Source organism: Aulonocara stuartgranti, assembly GCF_965226115.1.
Source record: "Aulonocara stuartgranti genome assembly, chromosome: 14".
NCBI classification, from domain to species: domain Eukaryota; kingdom Metazoa; phylum Chordata; class Actinopteri; order Cichliformes; family Cichlidae; genus Aulonocara; species Aulonocara stuartgranti.
In genome coordinates, this window is record NC_138950.1 from 1,615,001 (window position 1) to 1,635,721 (window position 20,721).

General features: G+C 49.9%; 3 protein-coding genes across 4 annotated transcripts in view; 2 read left to right on the forward strand and 1 right to left on the reverse strand.

The window, feature by feature from the left end:
- Positions 1 to 382, forward strand: part of rnaset2l (ribonuclease T2, like) — a 9,968-nt gene extending 9,586 nt beyond the window's left edge. The window contains exon 9 of the mRNA XM_082502417.1: positions 78 to 382. Within this exon, the coding sequence (XP_082358543.1) occupies positions 78 to 266 (189 nt within the window). The 3' untranslated portion in view covers positions 267 to 382. The remainder of the gene's footprint in view (positions 1 to 77) is intronic.
- Positions 383 to 1,063: 681 nt separating this feature from the next.
- On the reverse strand, positions 1,064 to 18,740 carry supt5h (SPT5 homolog, DSIF elongation factor subunit). Of its 2 annotated transcripts, XM_082502337.1 has the most exons (30): positions 18,612 to 18,740; positions 18,318 to 18,411; positions 16,581 to 16,740; positions 16,436 to 16,507; positions 13,348 to 13,359; positions 13,200 to 13,269; positions 12,717 to 12,785; positions 12,453 to 12,518; positions 12,339 to 12,369; positions 12,195 to 12,263; positions 11,695 to 11,946; positions 10,977 to 11,066; positions 10,817 to 10,887; positions 10,627 to 10,732; positions 10,072 to 10,162; positions 9,450 to 9,586; positions 8,879 to 9,034; positions 7,869 to 8,015; positions 7,646 to 7,792; positions 7,356 to 7,481; positions 6,591 to 6,675; positions 5,658 to 5,765; positions 5,478 to 5,580; positions 5,235 to 5,365; positions 3,556 to 3,661; positions 3,318 to 3,476; positions 3,036 to 3,204; positions 2,461 to 2,658; positions 1,551 to 1,646; positions 1,064 to 1,449 (listed from the first exon to the last, which is right to left on the reverse strand). In XM_082502337.1, the coding sequence occupies exons 2-30, from the start codon at positions 18,402 to 18,404 to the stop codon at positions 1,309 to 1,311; spliced, it is 3,255 nt and encodes a 1,084-aa protein (XP_082358463.1). In that variant the 5' UTR covers positions 18,405 to 18,411; positions 18,612 to 18,740; the 3' UTR covers positions 1,064 to 1,308. The 2 variants fall into 2 exon arrangements, with proteins under 2 accessions (XP_082358463.1, XP_082358464.1); XM_082502338.1 differs by lacking the exon at positions 13,348 to 13,359.
- On the forward strand, positions 18,689 to 20,162 carry triap1 (TP53 regulated inhibitor of apoptosis 1). The gene is made up of 2 exons (XM_082502427.1): positions 18,689 to 18,769; positions 19,308 to 20,162. The coding sequence occupies exon 2, from the start codon at positions 19,464 to 19,466 to the stop codon at positions 19,686 to 19,688; it is 225 nt and encodes a 74-aa protein (XP_082358553.1). The 5' UTR covers positions 18,689 to 18,769; positions 19,308 to 19,463; the 3' UTR covers positions 19,689 to 20,162.
- The last annotated feature ends 559 nt before the right edge of the window (positions 20,163 to 20,721 follow it).

Consider the following 20,721-nt stretch of genomic DNA (forward strand, 5'->3'; position numbering starts at 1 on the left):
CCACAGAGACGAGTGTAACTTTGAGTGCTGAGGTGAGGAGCAGCTGTCAGTAGCTCAGTGTGCCGTCTCTCCTCCAGGACAGAGAGCTGTGGTTTCAGCTGAAGATCCGCCTGAATCGGAACCTCACCGTAGGCTGCGATCTTTGCACCGATGCTGAAGACGCCGACTCACGGCCGGTACCCTCCCCAGGGCACCCCTGTCCTGACCAGGTGCCCTTCTACTATTTCCCCATAAACCACGAGCGGCCACAGCGGCCCTGCGGCTAACGCCACCGCCATCACAGGTGGAGCCTGAGTAGCAGCAGGTTTACCCCAGATACTGCAAGTGTCTGAAGAGCTTAAATGTGAAAAATAAAAACCATCAATAAAGTGATTTTTACAGATTCTCTTGTCATTTCTTTAGTGCTGGTCACTTCCTGTCAATCATGTCATCCAGAAAACAGCAGAAACATGTCTGCTGGGATTCTCCTCTATTTGTGCTTAAAAAGATCAAAAGGTTTTCACGCTCGGGGAGGTGGAACACGTAGAAAGTGACCACTCGTCTTAAAACCTGGATATCGCTGTCACACAGGTACCTGCTAATAAGCTCCGCCTTCATGGACGGTCTGTTACTACAGTAACCTCAGCAACCACGTTATTGGTCACATGATGTCATCAGAAAAAATAAAAAAATAAAAAAGCTCCAACAGCACAAACAGACCAGCTCAGGTGAAGCCTAGCAACACGTAGCAGCTACAGCCACCTGTCAGTCAAAGAGGCCACGCCCCTAATAAGGCAAACTTTAAGCCTTAATATGATTTAAACAGCAGAGTTATAAAAGTGTTCTTGTTAAAGAGGAAATCATCCAGAGACCAAACAGTGTGTCTGTGGGGACTCACTGCTGCCTCTGCTGGATGTTGCAGGAACTGCAGCGTTTGGTAGCTGCACAATGGCGGAGGCCCAAGGTCAGAGCCGCTAAAATAACTGTCCTGTCAGAATCTGATCAGCTGACTGCATTGATTATCCGGTGCTATGACAACCCAGCCAGTGACAGCGGCTGGTGGCTTTGACACAACATACAGAAATGTCACTGAATCAGTTTATTGACATGTTACACATTATTTTCATCCTGCTGCATCAAGAAAACCAAAGTCACAGACAGAACATGAAGGAAAAGCACTAAAAGCAGATTCAGACCACTAATAAGAAAAGAAGAAAATAAAAATGCCAAAAACGGAGAGACCCGCTGAACTGCACACACAGAGCCACATGTGGTTTTTGGATCTTTAGGTAATAAAAACCAGACGTTTGTGTGGGAGCTCTGCGAGGCTCAGTGCTCGAGGCGGCCCAGGAACCGCAGGTTGAGAATCTTGAGCTGGTCGTCCAGCTCCATGCGCACGATGCCGTCGTCTCCGTCGATGCTCAGAAGGATCCCCGTGGCCTCGCGGTCCTCTCCGAGAATCACCTTCACCTGAAACGGGGCACAGCGAACGCAGCGTTGAGCCTCACACGCGCTCTAAACGAACGATCTGCAGACAGCTGGACGCCAGAAACCGCGACTGTGGTTCTTACCTTGTTGTTTTTGGTGGGCGTGACCGGCTCCAGGTGATCGCTGCTGACGCTCACCACCTTCTCAGACTCCTGCATGAACACCGAGCACATCCCTCCCTACACACACACACACACACACACGAAAAATATTCAAAGGAGCTGCTTTAAAATCAATTTCAGACGTAAACAAAGACACTGAATCCGTTTCATCTCCACCGCCACTCACGAAGCTGCGCTCGGCTGTAATGGTTACTGCACGCCGGCCAATCAGAAGCCTCAGACGGCCTGACATCACAAAGGAGCTAAAGGTGCACATGTCTGTGCTCCTGTCCACACGTAAGCAGAGTTTGAGGCCAAAGCTGTCTGTGCGCTAAACGGTGAAATCCGTCAAACGCTTGAATGTTTCTGACTTTCGACAGTAACGGAGGCGTGTTCCTAAACACCGTGGGCGGGAGGCCAGAGGAACATCGCTGTCAGAGTTACTCAGAAATGATTCAGCTCCGCCTGTTGTGACAAACACGACTTCCTGAGTCAGGACTCGATATGGAACAGATTAACGCCTCCTGTGAAGAAACGCTTTCTTTTGTGTTTATAAAGGAGCATTTATGTTGATCCAGCGAGCCGCCATCCAACAGCAGCAGGAAGCAGGAAGCAGAACCAGATGGCTCTTAAGCTCTCGGCGAATTTGGAGACATTTCACAACTGTGATGCGGTTCTAAGCAGCAACATCTGCACGTCCCTAATAACACCTCAGATCATTGTGTGCGAGAGCTGCGTCTCCGACTCCCAGAATAACATTTTTCACACATTTCACAACATTTTATGCTCGAGCGCAGCCAGATCTCCCAAAAAACATTTCTCAGTAATATCAGAGACTCGCAGGGAGCGAGGACGCCATCAGCGCTGCTGCGCGCCAAGTGTTCAGACTCACCGTGACGCTGCGGATGACCCCGGTCTGCCCCATCAGGTCCATGAACGAGTCCTTCACTCGGACCAGGATGTCTGTGGTCACCCAGTCGCTGCCGCCCTGCTCGATGTTGGAGCCTGGGGTGTGAGGGTTGTAGCCTCCAGGAGAGGGCGCTCCGGGCGTCATGGGACTGTAGCCCACGGGACTCGGACTGGGACTCGCCTGTGCAGATGACATGACGCAGACTGAGAACAAATTTCAGAAAAATCTAGACCTCCACAAACAGAAAGGTCCTAAAGCAGGAGTGGGCAACTCCAGGCCTCGAGGGCCGGTGTCCTGCAGGTTTTAGGTCTCACCCTGAGTCAACACACCTGAATCACATGATTAGTTCATTACCAGGCCTCTGGAGAACGTTTAAAATCAGCTGTGTTGGATCGAGGACACATCTAAAACCTGTAGGACACCAGCCCTGAGGCCTGGAGTTGCCCGCCCTTCATCCAAACTCTGATTAACAAAAGAAATCTTAAAAAAAACATACAAAAAAAACCCAGAACACAAATATTCAGGGAAAGCCCGAGCAGCTCAGCGTCGTTGTCTACCTGGTAAGCCATGGGGGACGGCGTGGGGTGGTAGCTGGCTGGTGAGTGCGTATTCTGGTAGCCGACAGGTGAGGGCGCCACCTGGTGGTAGCTCTGAGGGCTGGGGCTGGGCTGGTAGGAGCCCTGAGGGGACGGGGCTGCATATGGAGAATACTGCTCTGTGTTATACCTGCACACAGAAACACAAATATACAAATCGAGAATCGAGGACCCAGATCAGCTATGTCGCTACGTCAGCTATGGAGGGGAGGGCGAGGGTGTGTTTCTGTGCCTTATACTCACATCGCGGGCGTGCCAGGTGTCTGAGGGTTGTACTGAGGGTTGACTTGTGGCGAGGGGACCTCGGGGTAACCCGGGGTCTGAGGGTTGGGGGTCGTCCCGTAGGCCTGAGGGGACGGAGAGGGTTCGTCATCGTAGCCGAAGTCGTAGTCTTCCTCATTTCTGAGAAGAAATAAATCACGTGTTAGACAGAAAGAAGAAAAAAAGAAGGGAACGCTGTGTTTACCGGTCACTGCGTCACCTGGACGGTGTGTTGGGGTTGCTGGGATCCCACGCTCCGCTCTGACCTGGAGTCCTGCTCCCATCATGCAGTGGGGTCTGAGATCCATAGTGGGGCGTACGGCTTCCTGTTAGGAGGCAAAAGATGCTGTGAGTTAGAGGCGAGAGCACTGTGCTGCTCACAGGTGAGGACAGCCACCTCTATGCTGATGACACAGTCATGACGCACGCCCACTCTACGGTCCAGTGTCAGCACCAGCTCCCCTTGTTTTAACGGGCACGTCGCATTTGGACGTAAGACGTACAAGTCGAAGCAACTTTATACGAGCACCAACAGTCAGCTGCGTTTAGCTTCAGACCCTCAGGTGACGAGTTAAAGGACCACCACCACCAGTTCAAACTAGAGGAGGTTACTGGTTAAACTTCAACTAAAGGCGGACCTCAGTTTAATCAGAGCCAGGCTCAGAGAAAAGTGAGGCGCTACTTTACAAACAATGAACTCATCCATTAATCATCAATATATTCACTGATGAACCAACAGCTCCGCCCACTGCTGTTCTTGCTCCCACCTGGTAACACAAACTGAATACTGATAACTAGGGATGGGTCCCGGTTCTGACATAAACAGTAGTAACCAGATCGAAAAGCAGCACACATTTCGGTGCTTTTTTTCCTGAGCTGTGATACACTTCTAGCCAATCATTTTACGTTTCCGAGGATAGTAGGCGGGGCCAGGTACGTACGTTCTTTTAGAGCAGAGCTACAGATTAAAAATGTCCAAAGCGAAGCGGTCAAAGTCTGGCTGTACTTCACAGCAAAATATGCAAACTCAGCAGCAACAAGTGCTTTAAGCTGATACTGTGATACTGTCAAAGGAGGTAACACCAAGAATCCGATGAAACACCTGGCGACGCATAGCGGTTTTTTTAAAAGCCCAGAAATGTGTCGTATTTGATAGCTTGCTGCGAGACCTCACACCGAGCACATCTACTGCGGGTGTGGTGCCTGTTATCGGACCCGGAGTTTGCAACATCCCCCAAGAACCCGAAGAGGAGAGTCCTGGCCCCTAGCCCTGCCAGTGTAGCTGAAATGATGAGGATGATGATGCAGCAGCAGCCGTTCTTCTCTGCGTGAGCAGCTTAATGTTGTTCGTGTGTAATTTACGTTGAGTAGGCTAACCACGTTATTACATTAATGCATGTAAGGTGAACTAGCAAACATCATCATAGCTACATGCGGCTGTCTTCTTGTTTGATGGCAGATACTCCCTTCACCCTGGCCAAAAAGGCTAAAATGACCAAAGAAAAAGTGGAAAACAGTTAAACATGAGAGGTTTAGGACAAAGTTTGTGTTTTTTCCATTGTTTAAGCACTGCTTCCAGCCAAGAGTGATACCATATATGCCCCATAGCTGCAGAAAAGGCTAACATTGTTATCTTTTTACAAAAAAACAGCTGAACATGAGAGATTTTTGGACCAATTTTGTGTTCTCCATTCTTTAAGCACTGTTTAAGCACCGGCACCGTTTCAAAAGTACCAGTTTGGCACCGGTATCAGATAAAACCTAAACGATACCCATCCCTAACGATAACACTGTAACACATCTGTTACAAAGAGAAGCAGAAATTCAATCGGAGGAACACAAACCCAAAAAACAAACACGTGCTTTTAGCCGATAGAGGACGACCAAACCGTGGCCTACCGTCGTGCAGCGGAGTCTGAGATCCATACATCGGTGTCCTGGAGCCGACGCCATACATGGGAGTCTGGGAGCCGTAAATGGGAGTACGTACATGGGTGGAGGTGAACCCACTGGGCCTCTTAGCTCCACCGCTGCAGAGAAGAAGGATCGGGGAGGGAATCATGAGCGTAAACAAACACAGCTGCTGTCAGCACGGAGAAAATGATTTCCTGTGTGTGTTAAGGACTCAGTGAAGATACGTACACGGTGGTTAATCGCTGTCGGTCCACAGAGATGGTCTGACAGGTGGAGTGCAGCTCCACCCTGGCCGTGGACTCGGTTGCATCCTTCACGACACCAATGTATCCTGGGGAAGGGAGGCAAAGCCATCAGCACCGACCCCCCCACCGGTCCCATCCTTCACACCGGTCCCCTCGGTCTTACCTTTGTAAGGACCCTGGGAGATACGGACCGTCTGACCAATCAGCTCGTTGTCTCTGCGTCCTCGGCCCCGCCCCATTCCTCCTCCGCCGCCTCCTCTCTGCTGAGCACCTGAAAGGCCACACCAGCACCTCCATCAGTCAGCGAATCATTTTGTTTCTTTCGCACCAGAGAAAGAAAAGCACGCCGACTCGTCAGCATCAGTAACCTGATCACAGACAGTCGAACAGGTCGGTCTCTGCTTCCCTCAACATTTCTTCTAATCAGAGACAGAAAAAACAAAACGAACGGTCTCTGTTTTTGCACGTTCATCACAAAGACAAGTTTTAATTGCTTGTTTTCCTTCCATGACATTGAAACAGAGCCACACGCCTCCACGTTCCTGAAAAGTTCCTCTGGAAGTTATGAGATTAAAACATCTTTGACCCCCAGAGAGCTGGACGACCCCTCTGGCTCCAGACGGACGTGAAAAAACAAATGTGTCAGTAAACCGGAGGCGCCTCAGAGACGAGACGTCTGTGCACAGGAAGAACCGAAGTACGAATAAATCCCACCTGTCAGAGGTAGTAAGCGAGAGACCTGCAACATCATCACGCCAAGTCTGGAAGTGCCTGGGAAATCCCCAAATCTTAATGTGATCGATCAAGAGATGACTCTTTCTATAAATCTGGTTCAGAAACAGTGACAGCGTTTGAAACGCTTCTGATTGTACAGGAAGAATGAATCTGGCTAAGCTGAACTAAGAACCTCCAATCAATCGCTCGATCGAAATCAGGGAATCTGGATGTCAGTGCGGCTGCGGTCGCAAACAAAGCCAGATATACGCTTTGTTCTCTCGAGTGAAAAACCTTCGGCTGACTTATTTTCATCCCCTCATCGTGTTTTCCAAAGAGCGGCACCCCCGTCGTTAAGCTGCTGTGTGTTTCCAGCACTCACCTCCTCCGCCGTGGTGCACGGGGCTGCTGATGCGAGGGCTCATCGGTGCGAATCCTCCCACTGTGAAGTTGGTCACGTCTCTGGGCTAAAACACACAAACAGTCAAATTGTTCAAGCTCGACATGCTACAAGAAATCTGACGAATCCTTTTCTCTGCTGCGCATGAAACGCTGGGCGAGTCGGTCCAGTGAAAGTGCGGCTCGCTCTGCAGAGGTCCAGGACGGCTCTGCTTTACACATTTGGAAGAGAACTGGCACCTCGAAGCCGTGTCGGCAGGCGCGCTCGGGGGATTGAATCGGTTTCATGAGGTGGGGAGACGGGTGCAGCGTCTCCGAGTGGCGTGAGGAAGCAAACCCGTCCACTACGACCCGACCCTCATCGTCAGAAAGAGGCCTGCTGCCACTGCTCTCATGCTGACAGACTCATTAAAGACAGGCTGAGCTTCCCAGCACATGGCAGTAATTCTTCCACATATTCACACGGAAAGCTTTTCCTGGGTTTGATATTGTTGATGAAGCCCCTCCACGTTTCACCCCCACAGCCCAAACACTGTTATACAACCCTGGACGCGCCTCAGAGCTGCTTCACACTCAAAACACATTTTTATTCAAGTTGCCAAGGACGACGCTGAGAAATGCTCTCAGTCCGGTTGCCCTGCAGCCACCGAGAGATCTCACACGGTTATGTGAGATATTAGAGGGCCTGGAAAAGCAGACGGTTTAATTTTCAGGCACAACAAAGAAGAAGCGAGCATGAGGTGCTGACCTTGGACCCGCCCGCCAGCACCAGGTGTCTGGTCTTGCAGACGAACATTCCTCCGTTCTCAACCAGCTTCTTACAGTGGAGGAAAGCGAAGCCTCGGAACAGGTGACGGATCTCGCCTTCCCGGCCCTGCAGGAGGAAACACGCGAGCGTTAAAGGCTTCTGCCCGCAAAGGAGTTCAGCTCTGACCCTCGAGCGGACAGCGACGCCGACAGCAGCCTCGCGTGAGTTCAAGTCTGCCATTAAACGTCACGTCGACAGAAATATTTAGCTGTGGGTGAAGTCGCGCTTACAGAATGCGGCCCGTCGATGACTTTGACGATGTCCTTCACGTGGATGCTGTTCTGCTCCGAGTCCAGCGCCACGGCGAAGCGGTTGTCCTTCCTGCGGTTCACCGCCTGGTGGCGCACGGTCATCACCTTCCCGTGCATGTTCAGCACCTGAAAGACAAAGAAGGCGTTTGTTAATCGTCGATCAACCGCCGCGCTTTCTGTGCTTCCCGGAGCGGACTATTACCTGGAATGTCTCCCTCTCCAGCCGAACAATAACGCCGACCGTCTGCGGGTCCAGCTGCACCAGCTCGCCCCATTCGTGCTGCCCGCCTACATCGACGCCGGACGCGGTCTCAGAGCAGAGCTGCAGGTCTCTGGGCAGCACTTTCAGCTGCAGACAGGAAGAGCGGATTTGTGATCACAGTCATGTTAGCATTTTATTAAAACGGTTTCATTCCCCACAGCGATAAGCCAGTGCTGGGCTGTCACCACACCACACTGTTATGACTACAGAGTCATTAAACGCCATGTCACGACATCCAGCTTCAACTCGGCTCAACGCGCTTTTCCTTAGAAATCAGAGGACCGTGGGATCCAGGAGCTGGAGCCGGACTCCCAGCTGAAGGCTCTGCCTCCCATTCTCAGGAAGAACAAAGATGGGGTTGGATGGTTTAGTCTCTCCTTCGATTCAATGAGGAGAGCAAAGAGATTTGGTACCAACTCAGCAGCACATAAAGCATTCAGGGACCAGCGTTAGTCTGAACCCCGAAAACGAGAATCTGAGGTTCGTCCTCCAGCGGGTGAGCAGCCCCTCAGACTCCTGTGCTGGCGAGCAGTTTAAGGACTTCATGAGACACGACACACATGAAGAGTTCAAAGACAAAACTGTCAAAGCATCAGAACAAAATGAATCTCAGGAGGTGAGAGAGAAAACAAACAGAGTTATGATATCAAGTATTCACTGAGATCTCTCCAAATCCTCCCCACAGGGACTTTCCATGTGTTCAAGCTGTCAGTCGCAGGCTTGTTGCTTCCATAAAGAGACGCCTCTTCCAGTAAATCAGTGGGATCTGCCAAACTGTTCTGTAGCAGCACGGAGCTGTCCCACTCTGCGCCTCAACTTTTCAAATCAAGCCCGAACCCTCATTTAACAACATCTGATTTTCCACTAGAGGACTCGAATGACCCGAGGCTTGGCAGAGGGGGACGGTGGAGGGTGAGGAACGGTGGGTGGAGACACTGCAAACCTCTTACCTCGTGCATGGTGAGGTCGGAGAACAGGATGACAAAGTTCTCCTCCACTCTGACGATGAGGCCGGTGTCGCCCTCGTATCGCCCGGCGATCACCTTCACGTGGTCGCCCATCCGGAAATATTTTCTCACCTCGTGAGCCGGGAACTCCAGAGGGTCCTGCACGGAGCACACACAGGACAGAGGGCAGGGCAACGGGAATATGTACAGTTACACCAGATAATGCTGCGTTACAGTAAGTCCCGCCCCCTCTACTCCTGTGCAATGAGGAGGCGTGGCTCTGAACGAATAACCAATCAATTCAATTCAATTCAATTCAATTCAATTTTATTTATATAGCGCCAAATCACAACAAAAGTCGCCTCAAGGCGCTTCATAGATACAGAGAAAAACCCAACAATCATATGACCCCCTATGAGCAAGCACTTTGGCGACAGTGGGAAGGAAAAACTCCCTTTTAACAGGAAGAAACCTCCGGCAGAACCAGGCTCAGGGAGGGGCGGCCATCTGCTGCGACCAATCAAAAGGTTAAAGTTATGACTCCTGTGTCCTGTGTGCAGGATTGTGTGCGTACCTTCAGGTCCTCGTGCTTGGGCATGATGGTGATCTTGTTGCCGTCCACGCTGAGGATCTTTCCCTGCAGGTTGATCAGCTCGCCCTCACACACCTCCACGTTGTCGCCGGCCTGCAGGTTGTGCTCACGCTCCTTACCTGAGCGCACACACAGATTCAAACTGAAGCTTCGTCGTAAACACGAGTTCATGTTCTCCACGTAGCGGGTTATAAACCAACTGTTTAAGTTGAAAGAACAGGTGTCACCAACAGTAACAGTTCTGTTTAAATCCATGAAAACTGAACAACTGCAAGTAAAACTGGGACCCAGGCATGAATTAATGACAGAGCTGATTAAAAACATCACGATTCGTTGTGCTGTAAAAACTGAGCTGCTGCTGGCTCAGCGGGCAGGAGAACGTCGTTTAGCAGCAGCGATTGTTTCTGTAACTTTATCCGTCTCGCTGTGCTTACGACAGGATCGGCCGACTGCGGTGAATTCGCCACAGCGGCTCCTTTTCAGCTGTGCTGCCGCGCTCAGGATCATCGTCCCGCTTTGGGACGTCCCACGCTGTAACCGTGGGCCCGACGGCCTCGCAGACAGCAGGTTTCACAGGACTGCAGATTTACAGAAAGACTCGTACCCGACTCTGTGACCACCTCCAGGTCGATTCCTTCCGGCTGGTCTTCAAACTTCTCCAGCTCTGACAGCGTGGGCTTCACTCCGTCTGTGATCTACAACAAACACGCCAAAAGGACGTCACGATCGTTTTAACTTTGGATCAAAATCGGGGCATAAACTGTGGTAAAGAGCGAACATTAGCTTCTCCTCAGTTTAATTTCATTTATTATCTTGGCCAAAAATAAACCTCTCTAAGAAACGGCAGCTGTTTGTGTGAGGTTCAAAGAGCTCAGCTGTGCAGTGGTTAGGGGCTTGGCGGTCTTAAACAAACATGCTGCTGCCTCACACTGAGCTTCACAGAGGGAAAAATCACACATAACAGAGTGCTTCATGTAGACTTTGTGAGGACGAGGAGTGAGATCTGCAGTGAGCATGTTTCAAGCTGTTTGCATATAAAGTTTGGACTGTGCATCACTGCAGCAGGCGGACTGGCCCGTTTCCTCTGCAACTCTCACTCTCTCATTTAAACGAGCTCCAGGTTCACAGTAACAGTGAGTCTGTGAAGAGTCTTCCTCACCACAGCGGACATGGCGAAGCTCTTGAAGAGGAATCCTTTGCGGCTGTAACGGTTTCCCTCAAAGATCATGAAGTCTCCGTCATGGCTGACCTCTCCTCCCAGAGACCTGAGGAGTGAAAACCACAGAGTGTCATCACGCTGCTGCCTCAGCGAGGAACCCCAGCATGCTCGAGGCCGGACAGGCCGTTACCTGATCTTCTCAGCATCAAACAGCCTCTGTGGAGGCCTCTTGAACTTCTTCCTCTTGGCAAACCAGTCTTTCTGTAACACACACACACACACACACACACACACAGTTACGCATCAGAGCAGCGACTCGAGTGGAGAAAAGACCTTCGAGTTTGACCTACCAGGCTCATCTTGGCCTTTATGCGGTCCAGGTCTATCCGAGGGATCATCTTCAGGGAGATGGTGTTCTGGCTCGGCTCCACGTAGTCCACCTGGAGAACAGAGACGTGACGTTTACGCTCACGGAGCAGCTTACGTTCCTCCGCTCTCGAGCTTAAACTTTAGCTTTTGTTTCTCAGGAAGTGGGGAAGAGGTGCTGGTTAGCCACGTGACCGTAAGCAGCTGTTTACCAGCTTCAGCCACACATGGCTCCGAGTTCACACAGCGATCATTTTACGGCTGAACGAAGTGGAATTTTATCAGAGGACGTGTTTGTGAGAGGAATCGGGAGGTGAAGGGAAGCAGACTGGAAAACGGCTGGAGGGTAAAGCCTTGTTTGCTTGGCACAGCGGAGCAGCTGTAACTGTGGTGATGGGGAACAGTAAACAGCTCCGCCCTTTCTCAATTCTCGTGATTTGTACACATCCGGGAATTTTTCGCGTTCTCGGCTTGATGTGTACTTTGAATTGGAACAGTACTTTGTCTCCGACTGATGACGTATCACGAGTACACGAGAATGCACAAGTATGCGTATTGAGACAGGCCCCTCCTCCTGCTGGGCTGAAGCTGGCACCCTGGAACATGTGACCTTTAACCCCCAGGAGAGCGCTCGGACTACGTAAACATCGGTAAACATGATTTGAAATCTGACGAGTGAAAACGCCCCCCCCCTCTGAGCACCTGAGCGATGTCGTCCTTGTACAGGCCCCGCTTCAGCCTGACCCACGACTTGGGCTTCAGGTTGGTGACCTCCTTGACGACCTTCAGCACGTCCGTCATCTCCTTGATGGGGACCATCTGCTGGTTCCAGAAGCCCATCCTCAGGTTGCCGATGCCCTCGATGGCGGCCTTGACGTGCGTCTGCTTGTACGACTCCACGTAGATGTAGCCCTTCACGTGATCCGGGGCCACCACGGACTTGATCTGCAGAGGCTGCGGGTGGAGGAGAGGAAGATCAGCAGGTCAAAACCCAAACTAGGAAAATCAGCTGCGACCTTTGACCTCAGAAACTTTGTGTCATTGGTTATTTCTCTCTAAGCGAGGATCCATTCAGGTCACCGGTTCTTTTTGTTGTAGATATAATAAAAACTTGGGCCTGTATCAGGTTAAAACCCTCCGTCCTGCTGTCCTGCATCAGCAGCGCAGAGAAAACTTCCAGCCAATCAGAGGCGAGTTCTTACCGTGTCAGTGAACTGGTAGGCGATGAACTTCCTCATCAGTGCGATGGCGGTCGCCCTCTCCTCTCCGATCTGCAGAGACAGGAAGCATCATAAAGGTGTGCATCCTCCCGGTGTGTGTGTGTGTGTGTGTGTGTGTGTGTGTACCTTGCACTTGACTGTCCACAGGTTGGGGTCCCTGATGGGGACAAACACACATTAAACCACTGTAATAATGTCAGCGAAGTCTGGAAGCTGATTGGTGGATCAGTGTTTACATACTTGACTCCAGGAAGAAGCTGCTGCTGGGTGATGTCATCGGAAAGCTCCTCGGACCCTCCAGAGTAACTGCGCACCACAGAAGAAGAAAAAGCAACAGTTTTGGTGGTCTGTCACAGTCTGTGTGGGAAACAGTTCGTCCAGCTCGCCATCGCGCGACTAAGAATCATGTGACGTCATTAAAGTAACCGACGCTGGCAGCTCAGCGTGTCGTGGTGTCTGAGGCAGAGGAGCCCAACCTGCAGGAGGAAGGACAAAGGTACTCACTGCTCCCCTCCGGACGACTTGGCGTACTTCCTCATGTAGTACTCGCCCAGCGCCTCCTCCCTGGAGTCTCTGCAACACAAAGACAAACTCAATGTTCACGTGTGAGCTGTGAAGTGTGCCGTCAAACTGAAGCTGAGAATCTCAGTGACACGTTATTCTGTTTAAAAACGCAGGCCGGGAAAAATTCCTCTTTTGTGTTTTCAGCTGGTCTGGTTGGACGGCGCTTTTAAATAATAGCTAGCTTTTATTTTACTTGAAAGGATAAAGGTTTCAGCTGAATGGAGCTGTGCAGGGTAAATCATTCCCTGTATGAAGACGGGGCTCAGTACAAAGTAAACCACAGAGTCTGCGTGTTACCTGCAGTGAATGGTGGACGGCCACGCCCCCAATCAGACCGAACAGCAGATCAAACTGTGGCTTTCAGTCCATTCCTAATAAAAACCCTCCGACTTTTATTTTGGCGGTCAAAAACAAAAGCTTTACCTCCAGAGGTTCTGCAGCCGCCGGGATCCAGAGTGATCCTCATCCAGAACCACGTGGTCGATGTTTGACACTGAAGGCGAGAAGAGACGGTTTGTTTCCAGTCCAGTGAACTGAAGCGTATTCGACAGTTATGACATGAAAAACTTACCTTCAGCCTCCTCTGCTCAGGACCGCCCGGAGAGGAAGAGGAGTGAAAAAGGAGACGGAGGGGGAGGAAGGACAGGAGACAAACCCAAAAGGAAGGGAGAAAGTGTGAGGAGCCAAAAGACAGTGAGTCAGGCAACAGCAACACAAAGCATGATGGGAAAAATACACAAACAACAACACTGTGATTATCGGTGACGTGCAGCACGGGGGAGCATGGAGACGTGATGTGGTTCAGGAGGAAGTACAGCAGAAACACAGCGCCGCTGTCAGCCAATCACATCAGGCGCGAAGGTACCCGCTCACCCAGTCTCGTTTAAATAAAGTTAGAAACAAGCAGCGGGGTCGACTCGAGCATCGGCGGTGAAGTGACGTCACCTCGCTCAGATCAGAGAGGCGAGCGCACGGTACGACCCGTTTAAGCTAGCCGTGGCGCTCACTGCCGCTAACCGCAGGGTTGGGCCCAAAACACGGGTTTACGGCCGACTCTGAGACGTCAGCGTCACCGAAGGAGCTCACAGATCAGAGTCGTTGGTTGTGATGATGTCACAGCTGGGTCACGTGTCAGCCAATGCAGTGGCGCTAAGCTAAGGTCAACACGACGGCGTAAACATCCTGCATCTACATATCGGTTACCCAGGCAACCGGCACAACGGCTTTGCTTTAGACGCAGCTTTTTGCTTCGATTCTGTTTCTACTGTACATCCACCTTCAGCAAAGCTACACCACCATTATCATCATCAGCATCATCACAAAAGCTCCACCCACATTGGTTAGTGTGTAAACTGAAATCATGGCAGCTCCGTCAGGTAGCAGGTTCAGGCAAATGGTCACACTTGGTTCTCTGAGAGCCGTCTTAGGTTCAAACATCAATTTAAAGAGTTTCTACTTTCTTTAATCTGCTGTTTGGCGTTTTTTGCTCAACGAGCCAGTCATGGATTTGCCCTCGGTGCTTCCTCGCGTTACGCCACACACTCACGAATGCAGCAATGCTGAGATGAGGTGTGGGGGTGGGGTTAATACACTCAGGGACGTGGATTTAATCAAATGGATGGGGCTGGAATCCTATTTACAGCATGGGCATCGATGGAAAACATCAGAGCGTCGGGAGCAGATTTACCGTTAACTGGAGGCCGCATGCACGACAGAGGAGCCGGCAAGACAGAGAGAGCAGAGTCAGAAAACAGCCTGCACACATGGACATCACACTGTAAGAGCGCCACTTCCTACTGACACATGTGAGGGTCCTGCCCGTGGTTCGGTTCGTGTTGACGCGAGTACTGACAAAGTTCTGGACGGATCTGCGCCCCGAATAAGAAGCGGCTCAATGTTTCCCACCGCATCCTCACAGACACAGTAATCAGGAAACGTTTTGATGTCATCGGCGTTCTTCCAGGTTCTACACATCCAGGGCCCTTCATCAACACTGGATCAATCTGACTTTCCTTCTCCTTCACTCAGCACACGGCTGCTGTGACGACGGACGTCTGACGTGAAACAGCGAGTGTGAGGAAAAAGCTGCTCGTTAGCGACGAGCCATTTCGGCAGCCGATAGCTGGAAAAAAACGATTAACGACCTCGGCGGCCAGCAGCCGACCGGCACGACTGGTCCGCCTCAGCTTTGGTGATTCGAACTCTGGTATAAAAAGTCATGCGGATTGGACCACACGTGGCGGGTCGAGTGCGGCCCGCAGCGCTCTGTAAGCCCTGAAAAATCTGATCAAACATCCAGCTGCTCCTGGGTCTGTTCCTCTGCATCGCACACATTAAACTGAAATGATGACACGTCACATGATCCGAGGCTGACAGCTGATTGGAGAACAAACACAGATTTGGTCTTTGGGCGTACATTTGGTTTGGTTGCTGTTTTTAAACAAGCTTAAAGGACTTTTCCAGTAAAACAGTGATGGTCGAGAAATATGGAGCCAATTTTCAGCGAGCGTCTCTCTGGTGAACAGACCAGGATAAATATTTAAGGAGTTGATTGTGGTGTTTCTGCACATTTCAGCTCATTAACTGCAGATCACACGCTCGCTGTTTTCCTGCTGAGTGTTGCCACATGTTTGGCTTTCTTCATCCAGCTAATGTGCAACTTTGTTTCTCTCCTGCTGGTTACTGCAAACTGCCCAGGAGTCACACTGTGGGCCTGACGTGACTGTTGTCACTAGAAGCCTTAATTTGTGTTGAACTGGGGGGGGGCCTGGGGCTGCAGGCCCGAGCGTTCGCAGCTCCTCGGTTAAAACTTCGGTCGACGGGGAAGAAGGACTCACACTAACTTAACCCAGAGCTTCACGGGAGAGCGGACAATCACCGCAAACAACCGCTGCCAGCAGCTTGCAATGATCCGAGTCGGCGACACGAATGTTGGCAGTGGGCACTGCTTCTATTCTGCTTCTACTCCTGGATCGGGTGAGGGCTGCTCAGCACCTCCGTCTTGGTGCAGCTAAACTGTCGTCCTGCACAGACCACGCTGTGGAGCAATTTCTGAATCTGCTCCACGTCTCGGAGGCTCGGGCTGGAGTTAATTTGATGTTCTGTGTAGACGGCAACAGATTTGTGATTTTCAGCTATTTGCTCGTGGAGGTTCACGTAACTGCCAACCTGTTCCGCTCAGTCACAAACACACCGCAGCTCACTGCCATTTTAGCGCCGCCCTGATGCACTGAAGTCGCTTTGAAGACGGGCTACGACTAACGCGGGCCTCGTCCCGCTCCTCAAAGCAGCGACATCACAATAGTTTTGGTTGTGAACACCGATCGGACTCTTTGAACGTCAGTGTGCGAAACACGGACTTTAATAAGAACCGGCAGAAAAACAAAAGCGATGCGTCCGGAGGCGGGATGGCGACGGCTCCCCGGCTCAATCACAAACGTGAAATGAGCTGAGGTTACACCTCAGCAGGTGTGCTGTCAGCAGACTGGGATCGTGTAGCACGTTCAGTAATCTGTTCACTAGTTTAATGGATGAAACCAGTTTGTGCAACGTGATTAAACAGACACGATCCGTCAGTCGGAGCCTCGGGATCGAGTCTGGAGTTTAGAATCAATCTCATGCTGCAGGATTCCTAACAGCTCTCATCTTCACTTTCTTACCTTTCTCCAAAATATCCATATCCTCGGCTCCGTCCTCCCACTGATCCTCGTCCTCGTACTCATCGTCCACATCTGGACAGACAAACACAGGGTCAGACGTGCATCATCATCACGAGGAGTCTGAGAGATCGTCGTCTGTTCACACCAGCTTCATCCAGGATGAACCCTCCGTGTCTCGGCTTCTTCCTCGGACGGTCGTCGTCGTCATCCTCCTCCTCTTCCTCGTCGTACTCCTCCTCATCCTCCAGGTCCTCCCCCTCCTCATCCGCTACCTTGTCACTGCCCACTGGGCTGCCCGTCTCCTCCTGGTGACACAACAACAAAAGCAGATGAAAATTAATCTCCTGCATCCCCTCTGGTCCCGCTGCGAGAGTCCGCTGCTTCTCCGCTTCTTCTGTTTTTCCAGGGATGGTTTATAAACACAGCCTCAGAGATCTGAGCCTCATCTGAGAACAGACCCTGCAAATTATTTTTTCACTCAGAAATTTGGTGCCATAAAGGCTGTTGGCCTATCGTCAGTCAAACGCATCTCTGATGAATAAATAAGTCAAATTTCCCGTCAGAGGGAGAAACTGCAATGACATTTGTATAGTAACATTTGCACATCCTTTACTTATCTGGGTAAAAAGTCTCATGAACGCTCAAGAGTTATATTCTAGAGTTTTGTCGAAGACGGCAGCTTTTACAGGAACATCACACACAAACGGGACATTTAATTTTACATTAAAATAAAAAGTCTTCGGTCATCAGTCTGACAGCATTTGCTTTTAAAGCAGTTGTACCGAAGTGTTCGAGCCCAAAGGCACAAACAGCAGGTAAGTATTTTAAAAAGCAGAATCAAAACACGGCGGTGGTGATGTCACTCAACTCCCTTTCCTGATGCTCTATAAAAACATTGCTTGTGGTAAGTCCAGTGTCTCCTTTATTTATCAGAAATGTTCTCTTTTAGTTCGAGTGGGTGTAAAGTACCTGTGGTCTGGTGCCACGCAGGGATTTTTCAAACCGTCACAGGTGTTACTTTCATTTTGAGTAAGAGCAGAGCCGTTACTGTGGGTGACACCACAGATGCCCGAGGGCAGAAAAACTTTATCAACAGTTATTTTACAATAAATATGAACATTTAATCCAAAGAATTCTACGTTTTTGGTCATTATTAACCCTCCTTTGGTCCGGTAGGAGGATCGTGACTCTTTGTGTCACTGGTGTTTTTGTGTGTTTCATATTTAACACCCTATTGTAGCAAAAACAGCTTCAAAAACATCACACGATCACACTTAACACACCAGCGTGAAAACAATAAAAGATCAGCTCCTGATTTGCTGCATTACATGTATTATTTTGCTGTGACTCAGGAAATAATAGTTCATAAAAGCCTTTAAAAATGCCACAGGAGTAACACCGGTGCCAAAAACACCAAAGCTCTTTAAGTCAATGTACAAAAAAGACTTTTTAAAAACATTAACCTCTGATTTATGTGAAGCCAACAAGTGACCACGTTATTAATACTCCATCTGTAGAATGAGCCCCAACATCTGAAGAGGACTGCGTGGATTATAACGTGGGCACAGAGGAGGTACAATAACTCACAGTCATAAAGTTACTTATAAAACTGGTTATTTACTCTATTTTATAGATAGTCCCGCCATAAATCCAGTCGACTGCAGCAAATTTACCGGATCAAATAAGACCAGTAGACAGAAGACACACATACACACACGACCGGGTTTGTTCCCATAAAGTTTCTTAGCTTTTTATTATAAATTGTGCCGTTTTTATGCAGGTCTGACTGCGTTCTTCCTCGGTATCCTGCCGCACATGTCGCAGCTGCGCTCTCCTCTCTGTTTACCTCCTGTTAGCACACGTAGCTTGCCGGCTAGCTCACCTCATTCTCCTCCACTTCCTCGGCCTCTCCATCGCTGCTGCGCTCGCTCTGGTTGTCGGAGAAGTCGCTGTCCTCGCTGTCGGACATCTCGTCTCTGCGGACAGAAGCACTTTCAGCAACGGAAAAATTCACAAAGCAGCTCGGTGAAGCTTGAATCGAAGTCCGGCTGCGCGGCCACAACAACCAGAAGGGCCCAGCAGGAGAGGCTAATGCATAGCACAGACGCAGGGTCCAATAACCCCGTCAGCAGCTGCAGTCAGAGCTTAAATAACGAGCTCTGCGGGTCTTCCTTACCTGCTTCAACCAGAGGGAGCCGGTTTAATCCAGATCTTTGATGAATAAATATGAATATAAGCTTATTTCTGCCTCTCTGGTGATTCTTTGCGTATTCTCGGGGAACAGCGAGATTTCGGAAAGCTGCTCAAAAACTCTCGCGGGGTTTTGCACAATGGGTAGGTAAACGATGACGAGGTGCCACTCCGCCATGTTTTGAGAACACGTTTGTTTCTTCAATTTATCAAACGTCTAAAGTAAAAAACACACAGATAAATCATAAATATCAAAAAGTATACGTATATGTACATAAAAGTAAATTAACCAACACATATATCTTTAAGTTTTTCAGTTTAGAGACTAAGCTGTTTTATTAGAGAAAAGGCATAAAAAATATTTATTAAAAATAATTAAATAAATAAAAACTACAAAAAAGCAACACAAATTGTTAGAAATCATTTTGACAAATGAAGAGGACATGAATTTAAACTTGCTACAAAGAAAAACGGAAGAGGAAAAATACAACTACATACTATATATGATTGTTATTTGCCACAAATGATTATGGCAGCCTTAAAGGTACATTTTAGTAAATAGATCAACATTTAAAATATTTCCATTATTTAACTATGTATTTTTTAAAAACACTTCGGGTTCGTAATTTCTCCTCAGAGTGAATACCTCTTTTGTACAAATCTTTGTTACGTCCTCACGCAGGTACGCCGTTTTCTCCAAACCAGCCAATCACATGGCGCACTCCAAGGAGAGCCACAGTGCGCATGTCGTTGTCGCTGACCGGGTTGGAACGGCAGGTAGGTCCTCCAGGTTTCGCTCCTCTGTCGTTTCTGAGCCGAGCGGTGTTTTTTCCCGGAGATGAACAGCGTGGGGGAGGCCTGTACCGAGCTGAAGCGGGAGTACGACACCTGCTTCAACCGCTGGTTTGCCGAGAAGTTCCTGAAGGGCGACCGGAGCGGCGACCCGTGCACGGAGAGCTTCCGGAAGTACCAGCGCTGCGTGCAGGCGGCCATCAAGGAGAAGGAGATCCCCATCGACGGCGTGGACTTCATGGGGCCCAACAAGGACAAGCCTGAGAGCTGATGGAGGGCTGCTGGGGAAATCCTACAAATGTACGCCACACTGAGCGGGGTCCACGAGGCCCACCGAGCATGCGCAGGAGCGGACAAGCTGCTGTCTCTGGGGTTAGAGGGTGAAGCGGCCCCTGAAAGAGCCGTCTCGTTAATTTTAAGCTTTTCTCTTTTACCGCACAGCTCTGTTCGGACTTCGTTTCTCAGCAGAGACACTTACCGCCCAGTTTTCCTCCAGAGGGCCCAGAGAGCTGCTGTCAGCCCTGAAACTGAGCTAAAACTGTCTGAATCCAATTACTAACCAGCTAAAGCTCCTCCATGACGGCCTGTGTGCGCGTTATGAAGCGGTGGCAGCCTGTAGCTATAAATAGCTCTAAATAAGATGTGATGCTGAAAACTCTTCCGACTGATGTCATGTGTGCAAAACTCAATCTTGCATTGTACGAATGAATTAAAGGGAGCTCGGTGTTGGAGCAGGACACGTGCACATGGTGTGTTTTTACTCTCTCACGGGTCGACGTCTCTCTTTATGTTTCTGCAGGTTTTTCTTGATCATTCGGAGTATTTTCAGTGTTGAGAGCAGTTCTGTCTCATATTCTTGCATTTCAGCGACAGACGTTCAGGTTAAACACGACCAGAGTTCTGAATCGGCTCCTGCTTTGCACTGAAAGCGCTTCGTTCGCTCACATCCCGGTGGAGCTTAGACGTATCAAACCCCTGCCTGGTCCTGGGCTCGGTTTGTGAGGGGTGTACGACGGAGGGAGCTTAATGAGCTCATGAGGCAGAGTCAATGTTTTCAGTGCCCTGAAGGTGGCGCTATTTTCACCATGACAAATGCTTAGAGTTTGAGCTTAAAGTCAGCTGGGAGCACCACACCGACTGCATGCATCCAGCCAGTAACACCAGTAAATGAATGCAGCTGTCCAAACAGGTCATCTGCTGCCAAGATTCAGACTGATGCTACTAGAACACAAGAAAATGAATCAGTTTCATCTGCAGGCTGTTAATCAAGAAGAAGACTCGCTCATTAATTTCACTTTGGCTCG